The sequence below is a fragment of the Periplaneta americana genome, chromosome 13, assembly GCF_040183065.1.
Source record: "Periplaneta americana isolate PAMFEO1 chromosome 13, P.americana_PAMFEO1_priV1, whole genome shotgun sequence".
In the NCBI taxonomy this organism is placed as follows: domain Eukaryota; kingdom Metazoa; phylum Arthropoda; class Insecta; order Blattodea; family Blattidae; genus Periplaneta; species Periplaneta americana.
Genome location: NC_091129.1, coordinates 135,651,766 through 135,668,441, shown reverse-complemented (window position 1 = coordinate 135,668,441; position 16,676 = coordinate 135,651,766). Strand labels below are relative to the sequence as shown.

The window sequence follows — 16,676 nt, the reverse complement described above, 5'->3', positions numbered from 1 at the left end:
AGTGTTGGGAATCAGTGTATTAGTGAGAATATGGGTGTGGAATTAGGATTATACAGAAATAGAATTGGGCGATTCAATGTCAGAAGACTGAAAATAAATAATAATCTAGTGAAAGAAGAGAGCTCTCAAATAGGATGGGCAATAGGTGTGGTGCTGGCTGAGCTGCTTATAATCAGAGGAGTAGAGATGAATCTTGAGCCAAGAATGGTAGAAGAGTCTCTGAATGATTTTAAAGTCGACCTCGATTTATTCAAACAAGAGATGTGCGGTCTTTCTGACAATTTTTTGATGCAAATCTCGCTTGCGACAAGAGATGGGAAAGCTTACGGAGAATGTGGGCAAGTTGTTGTAAGAGGTAAAAACGCTGAAGTCATGGATGAACAATCTAGAATTCAACCAAAGAAAAAAGAATTTGATTATCTTTGGAGTATACAAAGAACATACAGAATCGAGATTAGACACATACAACATAGTGGCTGAGATATGTAGAGAGTTCTTCAACTTAAATGTAAATGAGGGAAGAATAGAAGAAGTCTTCAGATTGGGAAGACAGAAAAATAGGCCAATAATGGTGAAATTCTCGAGTTATGTACAAAGGAGTTCATCACGAATAACCTAAGGAATCGGAGAGGTTCGAAAACACGCATCGATCAAGATTTCAGCCCAGAGATAGAGAAAAAAGAAGGTTACTGGTTCCTTTTCTGAAGGAGGCGAAAGTGAAAGGACAGTTTACCGTTCTAATGAAGGATAAACTTAAGATCAACGGCAATATAGTGGATTTAGGGAGAGAAAATAATATGAATGTTGAAAGATCGTCACGAGGAAAAAATGCCGAAATACGGTCGACAGAGGTGCCAGCTGAGACAGTGAGGTGATAAACCAGGCAAGACAACAGAGTCAGCAATTCAACGTATGGAAATGCAGTGCTCCCGAGTCTGCAAGTAAGGAACAGAAGACTAGAGCGAGCGACGACTGAACGAGGCCAAGAAAGGAGGTCAGAAGGAGTCAGTCATTCAAGGGCAGCAAAGGGTTCCGGAACAGGCCTAACGAAATTACTGTTTCATCCCCGAATGGCAGTTTGCTGATGTTAGTATCAGGAATGGAGCAGAGGAGTTACAATCTGTGAAACTGGTATTTGACTGGAAATGGAAACGCAAACAGAGGTATGAGAAAATAGAATGTTAACCTGGGCAATGAAATACTTAAATGTGGCTTTATAAATATAGAAAGGATCCTGAACAAAATTAGAAATAAGATATATATAGATTATTAGGTGAATATGATATTCTATGGGTAACGGAAACATGGTTGAAAAATGATAAGTTAATAAAAGATTTTACATGCTGCAGTAAAACTATTTGAAAGAAATGAAAATGGGAAGAAATCCGGAGGGAATTACATTTATAATTAGAAAAGAAAAAATTGAGTAGTAAGATTGTAGAAATTAAGTCTAAATTAGATGAAATATTATGAATCGGAGTATTAGGGTGGAAAAAGAAAGTAAAATTTATAGTAGGATGCACCTACACCTAAGAACTCAAAATATGCCAACAAGAATTTTAGGTACAAGTTGAAAGGGGAAATAAAGGAACTGAGAGAGGAGTATAAAATGAAAGAAATATAAATAATGGGGGACTTCAATGGAAGAACTGCAGAGGAAGATGTGCAAAACTTACCGCTATGGGATGAGTATAATGTGAACGTTAGAAATTGTAAAGATGGAGTGATTAACGAGGAGGGTAGACAACTATTAAAATTTTGTGAGAAGGAAAATTTCGATTTATTAAATGGTAAATATGGTGAGGACTATGAAGTAGTAATTTCACTTTCATTGGCACAAATGGGCAAAGTGTGATCGATTTTATGTTAATCGTCTGTAGCTGCATTTAGATTGGCAACAGGCCATGATTGTTCGGCCAAACACCTGCATAGAATTGGAATATATCAGTCCCCTAATTGTCCATTGTGCAACTCAAACCAAGAAATGGATTCGGAACACCTCAAAATCTGTGCTTCAGTGGCTGACCACGATAATATCTTTGAAAAATATTGGAGTGCAAGAGGTCAAATGACTTTATTGTCAAACGCCTGACATTAGAAAACAACAACATGTTAATAACAGGTGATTTGAGAGTTATGATTAATAATTTTAGAATTGAAGACCGGTCTTATAAGTAGCCACATGTCAGTAGAAGTAGAAATTGTAATGGAGATGGTGAAGGAACTTAAAAGGGAATCAGGAAAAGGGCTTGAAGAGAGTAATAATGAAAGGAAGGGGACTATGAAAATAGTATGGAAAGAAGAAAGGGAAAATTTTGTAAGTTTATTAGAGATAAAACGAGCTCTTTACTACAGCTAGGAATAAAGGAAACATTACCAAACAACTTGGAGTTAGCATTGAACATACTTTATCACTGTATGGAAAGAGCGAGTAGAAACATGATGCATAAGCAGAAGGGAAAATGATTAGGTGATAAGGTAAGTTGGAATGCAAAGAAAGTAAGAAGAAATATAAGAGAGCTTATAGGTTATGGAGAAAATGTAACAGCATAGAACCTGAACCTAAAAAAAGAATATAAGCATTTACAGTAGAACTTGGTTATAACGACATCCAAGGGACCTTGAAAATTATGTTGTTGTAAACGAGTGTCGTAGTAACCGAGATTCATATTATCAGTCTAGTGAGGTGGAAAATGAAAAATAATAAACATAATTAGGCTTATTTTAGATTTATGTATTCACTTTTAAGCATACCATGAACACAATAAAATACACGTACAATTATAAATACAGTATTCTGTATTAAAACAGTTTGTTCATTACTCACCAAACTTCTTTACTGAGGAGCGAGTAACCAGTCATTTTACTCTGTTGTCTCCTACTTGCCCAATATACACTTTATAAATTACATTCTATGTTCATTATTTCAGTTGCAATTTCACTGCTACCTCCTCTAGCTTCATAGAAATGTTCACAATTCTAATGGCTTCTAAAGTGTCACTCACTGCGTTAAAATGCGTGCACTTAGTGAAAACTTCCTGTCGAAACTGACTGCATGCAGGTGCCATTAATACCGCATGAATTCAGGCAGGTTATAATGGGATGGGGAATCTGCCTCGTCTATGATAGAAGGGAACAGTAAAGGATTTGCCAGATTTCAGCAAAATATTTCTTAAAATACTTTGGTTCTTACAAAATTGTGTTCCAAACTGAGGTTGAAAATGACGTTATATGCGAGGTAGACGCATATACGTTTGTCGTATTAAGCAAGGTAGGAAAGCATATGCCTTATGGGAAATTAGTTGGGACCACAGAATATTTGACGTTATAGGCGAGGTGTCGCACAAAACGAGGTCGCTGTAACCAAGTTCTATTGTACTTCTTGAGAAAAAGACAAATTTCGATAAAAATGAACTTAATAAATTAAATGATCTAATTAGAAATAATAATATGGTGGCAGCATGGAAAGAAATAAATAGGGTAGTGAAATGGGAGGACAAGAGTAATGAAATTGTTCCTTGATAATGGATCTTGTTTCAGGAGAATCCGACAATGGGAAGACCAAACAGTGTTGCAGCTAGGCCTCTGGTGCAGCGCCCCAGGAAGCCTCGTCTGGCTGCCAACTTCACTGTTACTATGGATGATTTACAGTGAAATGTGAGAGAGATGGACGATATCAACAAACTGTGATAAGGAGAACTCCGTGTTTCTGTATGTGGCTATAGCATGTGGTAGTGACCAAGTCTCCTTTCTAATCTTATTCTGCCCGTGCCCCAGTTTTAATCCAGTGAGATTGATCATTTAATACATACTTAAGTTTTTGACCGGTTTCCTTTATCATTTATGTAAGATGAGTCTTGACAAAAATTATATATATTATAATCTTTAATTTTACTTTTAGCAATAAAAAAAAGTATACCGCTTTTGTAAGACAGTTTGTTGCTTTTACATCCTTCCATTTTCCACGGCATTCTAGCTTTAGCTAAGTATGGTGCTTACATATACATTATGTAAACAGTTTGTTCTTGCGTTCTGTGTATGTATGTACACACACATAGAAACTTGTGTTCGAATGTGAACATGTTTATTTGGATAAGTGTGTATGTGTATGTGCAAATGTACGTGTGTGTACACCTGCGTGTTTAACAGCTATCGTGTAATGGACAACTACTGCTTGATCATGTTAATTTTACATCTGTATAAAGTGATAGAGATTTGCATACTTACTGACTCCAAGGGGGCTATATTTAATATAATTAAATATGTACCAAACCTATATGCACATAGAATTATTCCACTTCAGAAACAACTACGTAAACTAAAAGAACTCCAAAGGGAAATAACATTTCAATGGATACCTTGTCATTGTGGTATACCTCGAAACGAGAAATTCGATAATATTGCAAAACAGGCAACATAACTGCAACCAACATCTCTTCAAGTGATATCTCTATCCAGTGCTTTTGCTTCAGTAAAGTCTCATTTTACAAACCTATGGATCAACAATTGGCTCTCTTCTGACAAAGAAAAATTTTACAGTCTGTACAAAAGAAACCAAATGACCTGGAAATGTACAAAAACTTGCCCAGACATGTTCAAACATTTTTAACAAGAGCCAGAACAGGTCACATTGTCACTCAATTGTACCTACACCAATTTCACATTTCTGATAATCCTACTTGTCTGTGGTGTAATAATCATGATGAAGATCTGGAACACATTCTTCTATACTGTCCATCCATAAATCACAAAAGAAGTAAATTAAAATCATCAGTACCAGTTGCAGAAGACACAGCCCTGCAGTATACAGGGTGTTTAAAAAATACGGGGCATAATTTCAGGTATGTATTTCCCACATGTAGACAATGAAAATAGTTCATTACAACATGTGTCCGGAAATGCTTCATTTCCGAGTTATGGCCTTCACAACATTGAAATTCACCGGAACGTGGCATAACAAATTTCCACAATCAGCATGTATGGGCGTATGAAAACCCACGTGCAACTGTTCCATCTCATCACCAGGTGCGGTTCTCCCTCAACCAATATGTGGGCCGGTATCATTGGTGATCGATTAGTTGGACCCCATGTCCTTGTAAACAGACTTACGGAGCAGGCGTACACAAACTTCCTGGAAAACACCATACCTCATGTTTTAGAAGACACTCCACTGATCAATCGTCAACACATTCACTTCTTGCATGATGGCGCTCCTGCAAACTTCAGTCGTACGGCTCGCCGGTACTTGGATCGAAGGTTTCCTGATCGATGGATAGGTAGAGATGGCCCAATTGCTTGGCCTCCACGCTCACCTGATCTGAACCCTCTCGATTTCTACTTGTGGGGCCATTTAAAATCATTGGTTTATTCGTCTCCAGTGAATTTCAATGTTGTGGAGGCCATAACTCGGAAATAAAGCATTTCTGGACACATGTTGTAATGAACTATTTTGATTGTCTACATGTGGGAAATACATACCTGAAATTATGCCCCGTATTTTTGAAACACCCTGTATATTCACTACACCCAACTCTGGCTACTAGCAACAGGCATCTATAATGAACACCGATCAAAATACCCCTAATTTCTCGTGAAAAACAACAACTGAATATACTACAGTGGACTTTATGTTGTCGGCAAACAGCTGGATACATTAAGAAGATTGATTGATAAAGTGATTGAGAGCTGTGAGCAAAATAGTCAGGGTTGACAAAGACTGGACACAGCACGAACTATTGTATTCTTCTAACCGTGATCAGATTTATCCACTTTAGTAGTATCATTTATTACTATTATTATTGCTACCATCACTACTAACAGAAATAGTAACGTAGAGTTTTGTCCGCACCTGTGGAGTAACGGTTAGCACGTCTGATCGCGAAACCATGTGGCCCGGGTTCAAATCCTGGTTGGGCAAGTTACCTGGTTGAGGTTTCTTCTAGGGTTTTCCCTCAAATGCTGGGTAACTATCGATGCTAGATCCCGACTCATTTCACTGGCATTATCACGTTCATTTCATTCAGACACTAACTAATCTGAGATCTTGATAAAGTGTCGTAAAATAACCCACAAGAAAATCATAGGGTTTCCAATCTTTGTACAAAACAAATGAAATGTTACATAAAAAATTATGCTCTTTCATATGTGATTGAAAACTATAAGGTGCCATTTAAAAATGTTCTCGATGACGTCATACCTCGCACAACAATATTCGCAAAAATATTTTATTCCCATAAAAATATTCCTTTCTGAATATAAGGTTTGATGTGTCTGAATTTTTTGTCGCAAATCCCCTCATTCAATTTTAATTGGAATTATGTGTTACTTTTGAAACACCTTGTATAATAGTGTAGTTATTGCTAATGTGTTTTATAATTTATTGTAATGTTCCAGAGGTAAAATTTCCTGATTATGGTTACATTTAGTTTTAATCATTATACTGGTGCTGTGTGTACCTGCTATATTCTTCCAATGGAGAATTAGCTATGATAGCCTTCAACCATACCATTATGGTTATGACCAAATAGAACTAAACACACAATGTCGCCAACATAAGGGCATGACATTGGCCTGTGGCATCATTAGAAGGAGAAATTTGTTTTTTTTTTTCTCTCTACCTCCTTCGTTCTGAACATTACTGACAGATAGCACCACTGTTAGCGACAGGTTGGGTAAGGTTTGATGAGGAGATGGATATATTAGTCTAAATTAGACACACGGACGGTGATAAGGCTTATTAATATTTTGAAATATACTCTCGTTAGGATTATGTTGTTCTTTACAAGTATTTTGAAATACATTCTCTTTAGAATTATGTTGTTTCTTATCAATATTTCAAATATATTGGCGTTAGCATTAGATACTGTTATTTTTATTATTTTCTTCTTTCTCCGGTTATACATCTTGCATATACGAAGGTTATGTTTGGTTAGTTTTGGTTTTCATTAACCAAGTGCGCATATGCAGTTATCATCTAACAGCCAAACTGCTCCTGTTGCAAGCCGCACATGACAAAACTTATTAATTTAAACATAAGATTTAATTTCATTCTCCATATACTAATTTAAATTATTTCATATTGTACTTAATAAATAATTTGTAACTTTAAACAAACTGTTTCATTTACATATGGCGAAGTATTTTCTCTAGATGAAAAATAAAACGGCAACGCAATCATAATTATGTAGTTAATACTTTGGTGAACATTAACCGCTAATTTACTTTCGTTCATTTCAATGATATTCCCTGAACAATACCTTTTTTTCCCTTAATTTCGTTGTGATAACCTGCTATAAGATCTTACTACATTTGCATAATTTCTTGCAGTGTATTCAAAACACCGCCATTATTGTGGTTATACTCCATAAACCTTGGACTTGACTAGTGGAGTCAATTATTTAAGAATGTAGTCGCGAAATTTACTACCACCATTTTGATTGTCTTTTGTTTCACACGGCTTGGTACAGCTTGGTGACTAGTGGCCAGCGTAGTCAGCGTTGCTCTACCATGCGTATTATCCAGTTGTTCCCTCCCAAAAAGGTTCATATTACATGTACATAAATATATATGAATTTAATTTAGTGGGATATATAGGCCTATTTTTACATAATTTTCATTTACTTAGCTACTTTGTCAAATCCAGTCTCCTATTCTTAAGTTTTTGATCCTTGTTGTGATTGAGATTTGACTGATGATTCTTGATGTGGTACTGCACTGTGAGTTTCCTTCTGCAGGAGGGTCTCAGACCAAGCTTCTTTAACTTGTGGTGTGATTCTCTTTTTGGCTGCCTCTTGAAGCTCCTCTGTTACGAAATTTGTTGGGGGCACATCTGGAATTCTCATAGCCATCAGCATTGCAGAGTAGTTTCCAGCTCCTGGGTCGTCAAACACAAGGTCATCATTCTTTATCCATTGCGAATATTCGATCTCGTAATGCATCACCATACCGAGCTTCTCTGCCATCTGCTGACTCTGAACACACGTGAAGATGCCCATGGCCACTGTCTGACCCATGAGCCTGGCCAAGTTCAGGCTGGCTTTGAGAAGCCCCATTCCCACACCTGAATCGAAACAAAAATGATACCATATAATATTGGCATCAGATTGTGGAGAAATATTGTAGCTAAAGAGCTACTTTTCAAGAAGAAGAATAAGAATAAGAAGAAGAAGAACAAGAACAAGAAGAAGAAGAAGAAGAAGAAATTTATTTATTTAGAATATTAACGTGCAAAAACAACAGCACAAGGCCAATTACAGTTTTGCACGATACAAAACAGAACAAAACAACAAATGATGATGAGAATGAATGATAGAAAATGGCAATGAGATGAAATACAAACAATATAATGGTCTAAATCAATCATTGATCAAATAATAATTGTAAAATTATAAAATTAGTACAATGAGATAATTGAAATAATGGAATAGTCTACATTAATCAATTGACCAAATGCAAGAAATAAAATGGACAAATAATTATTAAAATTAGATCAGTGAGTTAAAAATTCAAAGATATACTACACATTAAATGGATCCAAGTTGAATCCATGCAAATTAGCATATTTAATGCATCTGCAGACCGGAGAGAGAGATTTAGGATTCTTATTATAAAACAATTTATGAAATCTTAAACCATTAGCAGGAATATGAAGACTGATATTGCTTATGAAAGATTCACAATCAATATCACCCTCAATGACTTTACAAAAAAATAAATAATAATAATAATAATAATAATAATAATAATAATAATAATAATTTATTTATTTATTTATTTATTTATTTATTTAGAATATTAACGTGCAAAAACAACAGCACAAGGCCAATTACAGTTTTGCACGATACAAAACAACAAAATAATAATAATAATAATAATAATAATAATAATAATAATAATTAATAATAATAATAATAATGATAATAATACAGCTCTTTACCTTTATCTCGAAAACTTCGCTTCACACATATTCCATAGAAACGAAAGAACTGATCCACATTATAGTGTTCAAACACGTCGAAGTTCTTATGCATGAAGCAGCGTAATTCCATTACATTGTTAAATGCTTCTCCTTTCATCATCTGTAACATAAGAATATATCTAACTTATTTTCATACTTGACCTTATGACGCACAATTAAACATGGAATATGACCTCTGAATCACCTATAACACTAGTTAACAAATTGAAACTTTTTTCATGTATCTGGTGTGTAAATGGGTGGATTTACTGTGCCTCATTTTGGGATGCTGTATTCAATGAAAAAATCAACTTCTTTCTATCACGTCACATTTCCTATATCCACAGCAATAGGATATTGGCAGACATGGCTCATTTTAAATACAAACGTAATATAACACTCAGAACCCACTAAAGTTTTCTTAATAACATAAACAGATTCTTATACACCAATAAAATCACTGAAATAATTCACAGTAATCCAAGATGTCAATAGTTACAATGTTTAAAACCAATTTCTTTTGGCAAAATGGGATGATGATGCTTTTCTTTAGTACGGTGTCGCATCTGTTTCTCTAAAAGGAAATCAACAGTAATGACTCATCATTGAGTGGTTCCAGTAACAGTTCTCCATGGTAGGATGTACTGGTGAAAACGTTCACTCTGTTTGTCACTACAAGCACCTCAGGTTTCTGGGAAAAAGTCAAGGTGTGAGTGTAAATTTAATTTTGAGTTCTTGTAGTTATCTAGCAGAGCAGTCATTATGGAGATATTTATCATCTCTTCTGTTACCCAGAAATCCATAAACTGTTTGTGCGAGATCGTGTGTATTTGCTTGGTTTCCGCACAAAACCAATCCGCGGAAAGTCTAAAATTCCACATTCAGTATTCCCAACCTAACATACATAACAATTTCCCTCTTCTTACCGCTTAAGTGACATATTGATTTTACTTCTTTAGGCATTTAACATATTATTTTTAGAGACTTTCAATATAGTAATAATTATAAATTGGAAACTTACCACTGCAATTTCACCTAAATTGCATTGTTAATTATTGTTTTTAAATATTTGCAAAAATTAAGTAAACTTTACAACTCCACTAAAGTTACTGCATTCGTGATGCAAGTAACATTAAGGAAGCCGTGAAAAAATCAAGATTCCAGACTCATAGACTGGAGGAAAAAAAAGACAGACGTATATCACGGCCTGCTGGAGTGTAGTAAACACAGAAAACATTTTAAAGCAACAATGTTGAAGATAGATATTTTTGTTTTGCAAATTTGCTGTCATTGAACAGAAACCGAAATGGAGATTTCATTGCAACTAATTAGAAATTCCTCTTTCAGGTATGTAATAAACGATCTTTGCACAAAATAATGTACGATACACGAGCGGTATGTTTTCTTTCAATTCTCGGAAACTAAAAAAGCTCAACTACGTTTCGCTTTTTCAAACTTTTCCTCGAACATGAAAACTTCAACATACCGCTCTTGTAACGCATATTACTATTCTAAGGGTCGTATTCATAGACGAGACTTTGGACCAAAGTTGACTTTGGAAAGTACAAAGTCACCATTTTCCTATTCACAGTCGACACTTTGAGGAAAGTAAACTTCAATTTTGACTTTACTTCGAAGTCGCCGAAAATCTAGACTTTGACTTTGACTTTCGTTCGTGGACAAAACGAAAATTATTGATATTTGGGAAATTGTCAAATTTGCCGAGAATATTGAAGACATCTAGGAGATTATTAAAACTGCTCATATTCCTTAGCGTATTATTATAGATTATAAATTCAAATAAAGGTACAGATTTGATAAACAGACAGTATTAAATATCCTCGTCATGTTTCAACTTTCATTGATGAATAATCAAATAGGATTATCTGTTCTACCAATAAATAATACAACTTACTTCATCGCGATTTTACGCTATAGGTAAGAATTAATAGCTTAATATTGATTCTTACTATTTAATTCTATAGAGGATAGGTTATACAGTTGGAAACGCAGTTAATTTATGATCCTTACAGTCGTCATAATTGATGTTTCCTGCATATTGATTTCAGATAATTTTAAGTAGTTTCTGCAGACATGAAGGGAGTAACTCTGCCAACTGTCAGCAGGATAATATGTCTCTTTCATAGTCTGTCATTGGTGGAATCTTATCTTCCATATCTTCACAACAAAATTATTTTACAATGAAATAATTTCAGGGCTTAATGTGAAACTAACGTAACTACAATAGATGTTTTATTCACAACAAAATTCTTAACAGGCAATACTATTTCAGATAAACTATACCATCATGTTTTGTAGTTACGAATTGTGTTATATACAAGACTGTTCGAACTGAGTTACGATTTTTTGTGGCCAGGTAGAAGAACAAATTATTATCGATTGGTGTAAAGACCTAAAAATGTCAATTTTTGTACTTACGTTAGTTTCACAGTAAGCCCTCGAATAATATTATTATGTAAAGCTGCAAGAATGGGAACAATTGCTCAACATGTACCGATGTTCAATTGTTTCATTGATTTGTGACTCAAAAGATGGTTTTGATTGTGGCAATGCCTACTCTATTTCAACTATCTATTAATTTAATTCGTTTAGATGGCAGTGATTTTGATTGCCAACATTAGAACAAGATCGTCAAATCTCGACTTACCAAAGTCAAAGTCTCAGTAGTATCGTCTATGAATAGGACTTTTGACAAAGTTAAACTTTACTACGAAAATCGACTTTGGGAAGTCTTCATCCAAAGTCTCGTTTATGAATACGGCCCTAAAGAGAACCAAGATTTGAGACTTTGCATTAAATGTAGGATCTTTCAACAATTTCCTGATTTGTAGCCCAATATAGCCTACCTTCTTCCACCATATATTACATCGAAATAAAGAGTCTAGCCATCAGTTTTCTTATTTATTATACAATATCTCTGAAAAAATGACAACACAAAACAATGTAAAAATATTTAAAAATCGATATAAAATCTAAAATATCTCAAAACCCTTACGTTATACAGCAATTCCGAAGGCTGTTTCGGATGCTACAACTAATTGATTTGAATTGGTGTATCACACACCAGATGCAAAATGGCTGTAACCAGCATAATTAGCATATTTGACCTACCAAACGAATATTCGGTTTCTTTGTGAGATAATTGGTGCTGTTCATTTTGTAAGAAAATTAATGTTATACTACCTACTATACTAGCTAGTCCCACACACACTTTTCGTAACACTCACAATAGATTGGGAACCTCTGCTGTAATTTATTAATTACCCGAATCCTGCTGAATGACCGTGTGTGATCCAGCAATCCATTCACCCTGTTCAGCACCAAGCCGACAAGTTTTCCTGTGCCCTCTTCTATGGCAGCCAGTGATATCATGTCCCGCATCCAGATGAGCACCACTTCAATGAAACTCTCAACTGACACGGGATCGTCTGCCAGCTCACTGGCTCTACATAAAGTTTCCTCTCGTATGAAGTATTTCTGTAGAGTAATTTATTTATGGGTAATTCAAAGAATCGACTTGTTCATTATAGACAAGTAGAGTAAAGAAGAAGAAGGAAAGACAAAGAAAACAAAGAAGATGAGAAAATAAATCACAGGAATGTAATTATATCGTCATTATTTGAATCAAAAGTACTTGTACTGTAAATAAAATTCTTAGTAACAGTTACTGTTAAATTAATTACATTCTTCATTTCAGGAAAATTTAATTGTTAACTGCCTCCCATTGGAGGTAGCCCAGAAGGACTCGGTATACATGAATTTTACAATATTAAATGTTTACATAAATTTGTTGACAGAAAACTAAATAAACATATATGAATTATAAAGTGAAGAAAAAGAAATTAAACAGAGTGAATATGATGACTCAGAATTTGGCAAGAGCGTTTCAAAACTGAAGTTATGATGTCAGTAGTAAGTGTCTGTGGTAGTTCAAAAGTCTTCCTGAAGCTCTCAAAGAACTTGGGAATCACACCACGAGCTCCAATAAGAAGACCAATCACCTCAATGTTTTCAAGCTGGTATTTTGCTTTGAAGTAATCAACTGTTGGCAGATAAATGTTGATCTTTTCTTGATTGACATCCTCCGGCTGGCTACTCCCCATTTCAATCCTTATGGTAGGATCAGTTATATAACCTTTCTTGGTAGTCTGGGAATACGCTATGATGTCAATATGTCTAGAGGAGCCATTAGTAGCAAGGCAAAAGACTTCCTCTTCTACTCTCCAAGACTTTTTTTTAAAAGCAGTTGCAATTAAGGATCGAACATGATGATGTCTGGCATTTCGGAGGAGTAAACCTCTGTTACACTGACCTTGGACGTGGGCAAGGGTTTCAGTCTCCGGGCATCTATGTCTGCACCGGGATCCGTCCAAAGAGCGACCAAGTACTCCTCTAACTGCTGCTAAATTGGCGTTCATTTTAAGGCAGGTTACCCATTTAGATGTAGTCCAGACTTATTAAAAATCCAGGCATTGGCTTTAGGTGCTTGGCTGTACAATTCTACACCTCTGCCTCTTCCAGGCATTACTTTCCAAGATTCGAATTCCGTATTTCTTAATTCCTGTATTAATTTCCTAGTTACAGATTTACGAAGTTCAACTGGACAAGGGAGACTTAGATGTTGACAGGAAGAATTAAGTTCACACATCAAAGCTTGCAAACTATTTACATAAGGATTTTCATTTAATATTAAAGTGATGCAGATGTTGAAGTGTTGCAAGAACACTTCCCATGATGCTCTGGCTAGTCCCAAACCTCTGTATTTTTTGCTTGCATATAACATACTAGTAGGTGTATCAGATGGCAACATAAGCATTTGTTTAAAAAATTCTATAAAATAAACATTTCTATAAAATATTGATTTAAGGAATTAATAAAGAGGGAAAAATCTCTTTCTTCAAGTCAGAAAGAGAAGTGGAGAGGAAATAAGAGTAGTGTAAGAAAGAAAAGAGAGGGACAGCATAAGAAAGAGGAAGCGAAGAGACTAATATGGTACAGAAGAGACAAGAAGACAAAAGAGAAAAAGAAAGAAGCAAAGAGATGAGAAAAAAAAGAAAGATGACAGTTGAGAAAAGAGGAGAGGAGATAATATGTCAGTAACGATGGGATAAGTGATGGATAGTTAATTTGTATGAAATAAAATTGTCACGTTAATGTCACTTCTGTACTGGTTGCATTCACTAGATCAGTGGTTCACAAACGGAAATCAACGTCAATTTTATTAAAAAACCAGTGAATACCACCCAACTTCTAATGTACTTGGTACCTGCAAGAGAGAATATACAAAAATATTTTCCAATTCTCTTTGGCTTCTTAGACTACCCTCCTTGCTGATATGAAGAATGAAAACTACTCACTATATGAAATTCTCACCAATTCACAGCTCTGAAAATTGCATATTTAATTTACAGTGGACATCGTGTAATCAGCTTATAGGTGGACACACGTATTAGGAAGTAAGTATAAACTATTGTAAATCTATACTAATAATAAATCTGTAGCCGAAATTTTTCTGGTGATTTTCGATTTTCCAAAAATAATTGGTTCTAACATGTATAATTAACCATCCTGAAACCGAAAATCGCTTTTTTGAAATTTTTGTTTGTATGACGTCTGTCTGTCTGTCTGTCTGGATGTTTGTTACCTTTTCACACTATAATGGCTGAACGATTTACATGAAAATTGGAATATAAATTAAGTTCGTTCTAACTTAGATTTTAGGATATATAGCATTCAAAATACCTTATTTAAAAGGGGGCTTATAAGGGAGGTTGAATTAAATAAATCGAAATATCTCCCTTATTATTAATTTTCATGAAAAAGTTACATAACAAAAGTTTCTTTAAAAATTATTTCCGATAAGTTTCATTCTATACAAAATTTTGATACAACTGATATTTAATGACATAAATGGGTTTTAAAATTAAGATAACGCCATCTAAGGCGCTGTAATGAAATAAAAACAAGTGACTTCGTCTATAAGGGGCCTTGGACAACAACAATCGAAAGCTATTAAACATAGCCTACAGAGAATGTTTCTGTGTTTGTATGAAGTAATATCGAAAGTTAATTAATTACTAAATGATATGTCAATCTTCATTAAACTATGGTTGCATGTAATAACAATTAAGAAACATGTTAAAGGAATTGTCATTGCACCAAATGAGTGGTCTCTGGACCAAAATGATCGCATTTTAATTATTTAAATACAATTTAAATTAAGTAACATATTAAACGATTTATCCTTCTATCAAACACGAATGTTCCCAGGATCAAACGTCGTATTTTAATTATGTAATTACATTATATTTATTTCTAACAGGTGCAGCGGCGCGCACGGGTACGGCTAGTTATATTAATATAAATCAGGACAGTTTTAGAGATATGGTAATGTTCGAACATGTTGCTGGCATTCATCTTGAAGATTACTGATGCCGTGCTTCTGTCCATATACAAACTGTGACCATTCTGTGCGACTGTATTATTATTTTAATGGAATAATTTACACTAACCTTGAGCAGATGAATTGCTTCTTCGAAGCGTTTCTCCTGTAGATCCTCAATTCGGATACCTGTGGTCAGTCGAGCCCAAATGAGTGGTGCTTGAATTCTTTGCAGCACTGGCAGAGCATCTCGATCTGCGTCTCTGAGGGTCGAGTCCACCATTATGCCACAGTCAGCTTGCCACGAGTAACTTGGAACAAATGCTTATATTTCTATAAACTGGGTGTTCATTTCAAAGTGTGTCATGACGTCACTGTTGTGAGTCAGCGATTTGAAGCGAGTTTCAACTTTTATGTCAGAGAAGTTGCCTATTAATCAAGGCGTTCAATCTGAACTTGAGAACATGTACGGTAAAACTTGACGTCGTAGCAACAGATGGCGGTCTGTACGGTCTGTATGCTACCATAACCTCTTTCGAACTGTTTTTTGTGCGGGAAGTCGTACGCAGGATATTTGTTATCATCGGTTGTGTACGGCAACATTCCACAACACAAATCAAATGCTCCGTGTCCATGTTGACCGTCGAAGTTAATGTCAATAAATACTGTACGTAAGTAATCGTCTTAACCCTCTCCCCATATCACGACAGTAAAAAAAAACTCACCTCAGTACATGTTTCCAAACAGTTCACATTCCTGCCACTACCGGCGTTACCGTACGTATCGGTAAGTACTCTTCAGAATGAACGCCGTACTTGCTAGGCAACTTCCCTGGCACATAGGTAATATGCCTCTGCGGAAGTGTAGGAAGATTTAATTCTCTAGGCTCATCGGCTAGCCACATGACGACATACAGCGAGCCACGACACACTTTGAACGGAACACGCAGTATAATAACTGCATTGTTTCCTGATGTCTAATATATTAATTGTATTGTATCAACTAATTTTAAAGCGTACAATTTTATTTCTGTTTTTCTGTCATATTTCTGATATTACTGAAGTATAAAGATGAAATTTTGTGGAATTAAAAAAAAACACGATTTCGAGATTTCCGGGGAATACAAGTTGTCAGAATTCTTAATGTCGAAAAAGTCGTTTACTTTTAACTTGCCGTCTCTCTCTGTGATTTCTCCTAATAATTTTGCTCATATTCACTATCTGCGTCTAAGAGCCAATTCAACTGGGATTCATGCGCGTAAAATGTAATCTTTTTACGTTGAAATTAGCTAGTTTTTATTTACAAAAAGAAAAAAGA

The 16,676-nt window shown here is 35.1% G+C and overlaps 2 protein-coding genes across 5 annotated transcripts in view; one reads left to right on the top strand and one right to left on the bottom strand.

Moving 5' to 3' along the window:
• The window catches only part of pcm (5'-3' exoribonuclease pacman), an 84,000-nt gene extending 80,075 nt beyond the window's left edge, over nt 1-3,925 (top strand). For all 4 annotated transcript variants that reach the window (XM_069844292.1, XM_069844295.1, XM_069844293.1 and 1 more), the window contains one exon: nt 3,541-3,925. In XM_069844292.1, coding sequence (XP_069700393.1) covers nt 3,541-3,654 — 114 coding nt within the window. In that variant the 3' untranslated portion in view covers nt 3,655-3,925. The remainder of the gene's footprint in view (nt 1-3,540) is intronic.
• Nucleotides 3,926-5,536: 1,611 nt separating this feature from the next.
• On the bottom strand, nt 5,537-15,644 carry LOC138712459 (uncharacterized). Its single transcript, XM_069844289.1, has 4 exons — nt 15,490-15,644; nt 12,242-12,454; nt 8,936-9,077; nt 5,537-8,059 (listed from the first exon to the last, which is right to left on the bottom strand). The coding sequence occupies exons 1-4, from the start codon at nt 15,640-15,642 to the stop codon at nt 7,653-7,655; spliced, it is 915 nt and encodes a 304-aa protein (XP_069700390.1). The 5' UTR covers nt 15,643-15,644; the 3' UTR covers nt 5,537-7,652.
• Nucleotides 15,645-16,676: the final 1,032 nt, after the last annotated feature.

Bases quoted from the DNA above. Each gene is read 5' to 3' on its own strand.
- LOC138712459 (XM_069844289.1), bottom strand. From the start codon at position 15,642: ATGGTGGACTCGACCCTCAGAGACGCAGATCGAGATGCTCTGCCAGTG. The intron at 12,455-15,489 runs GTTAGTGTAAAT...ATTACTCTACAG, and splicing joins AAGCAATTCATCTGCTCAAG to AAATACTTCATACGAGAGGA. The intron at 9,078-12,241 runs GTAATTAATAAA...CTTATGTTACAG, and splicing joins GGTCATTCAGCAGGATTCGG to ATGATGAAAGGAGAAGCATT.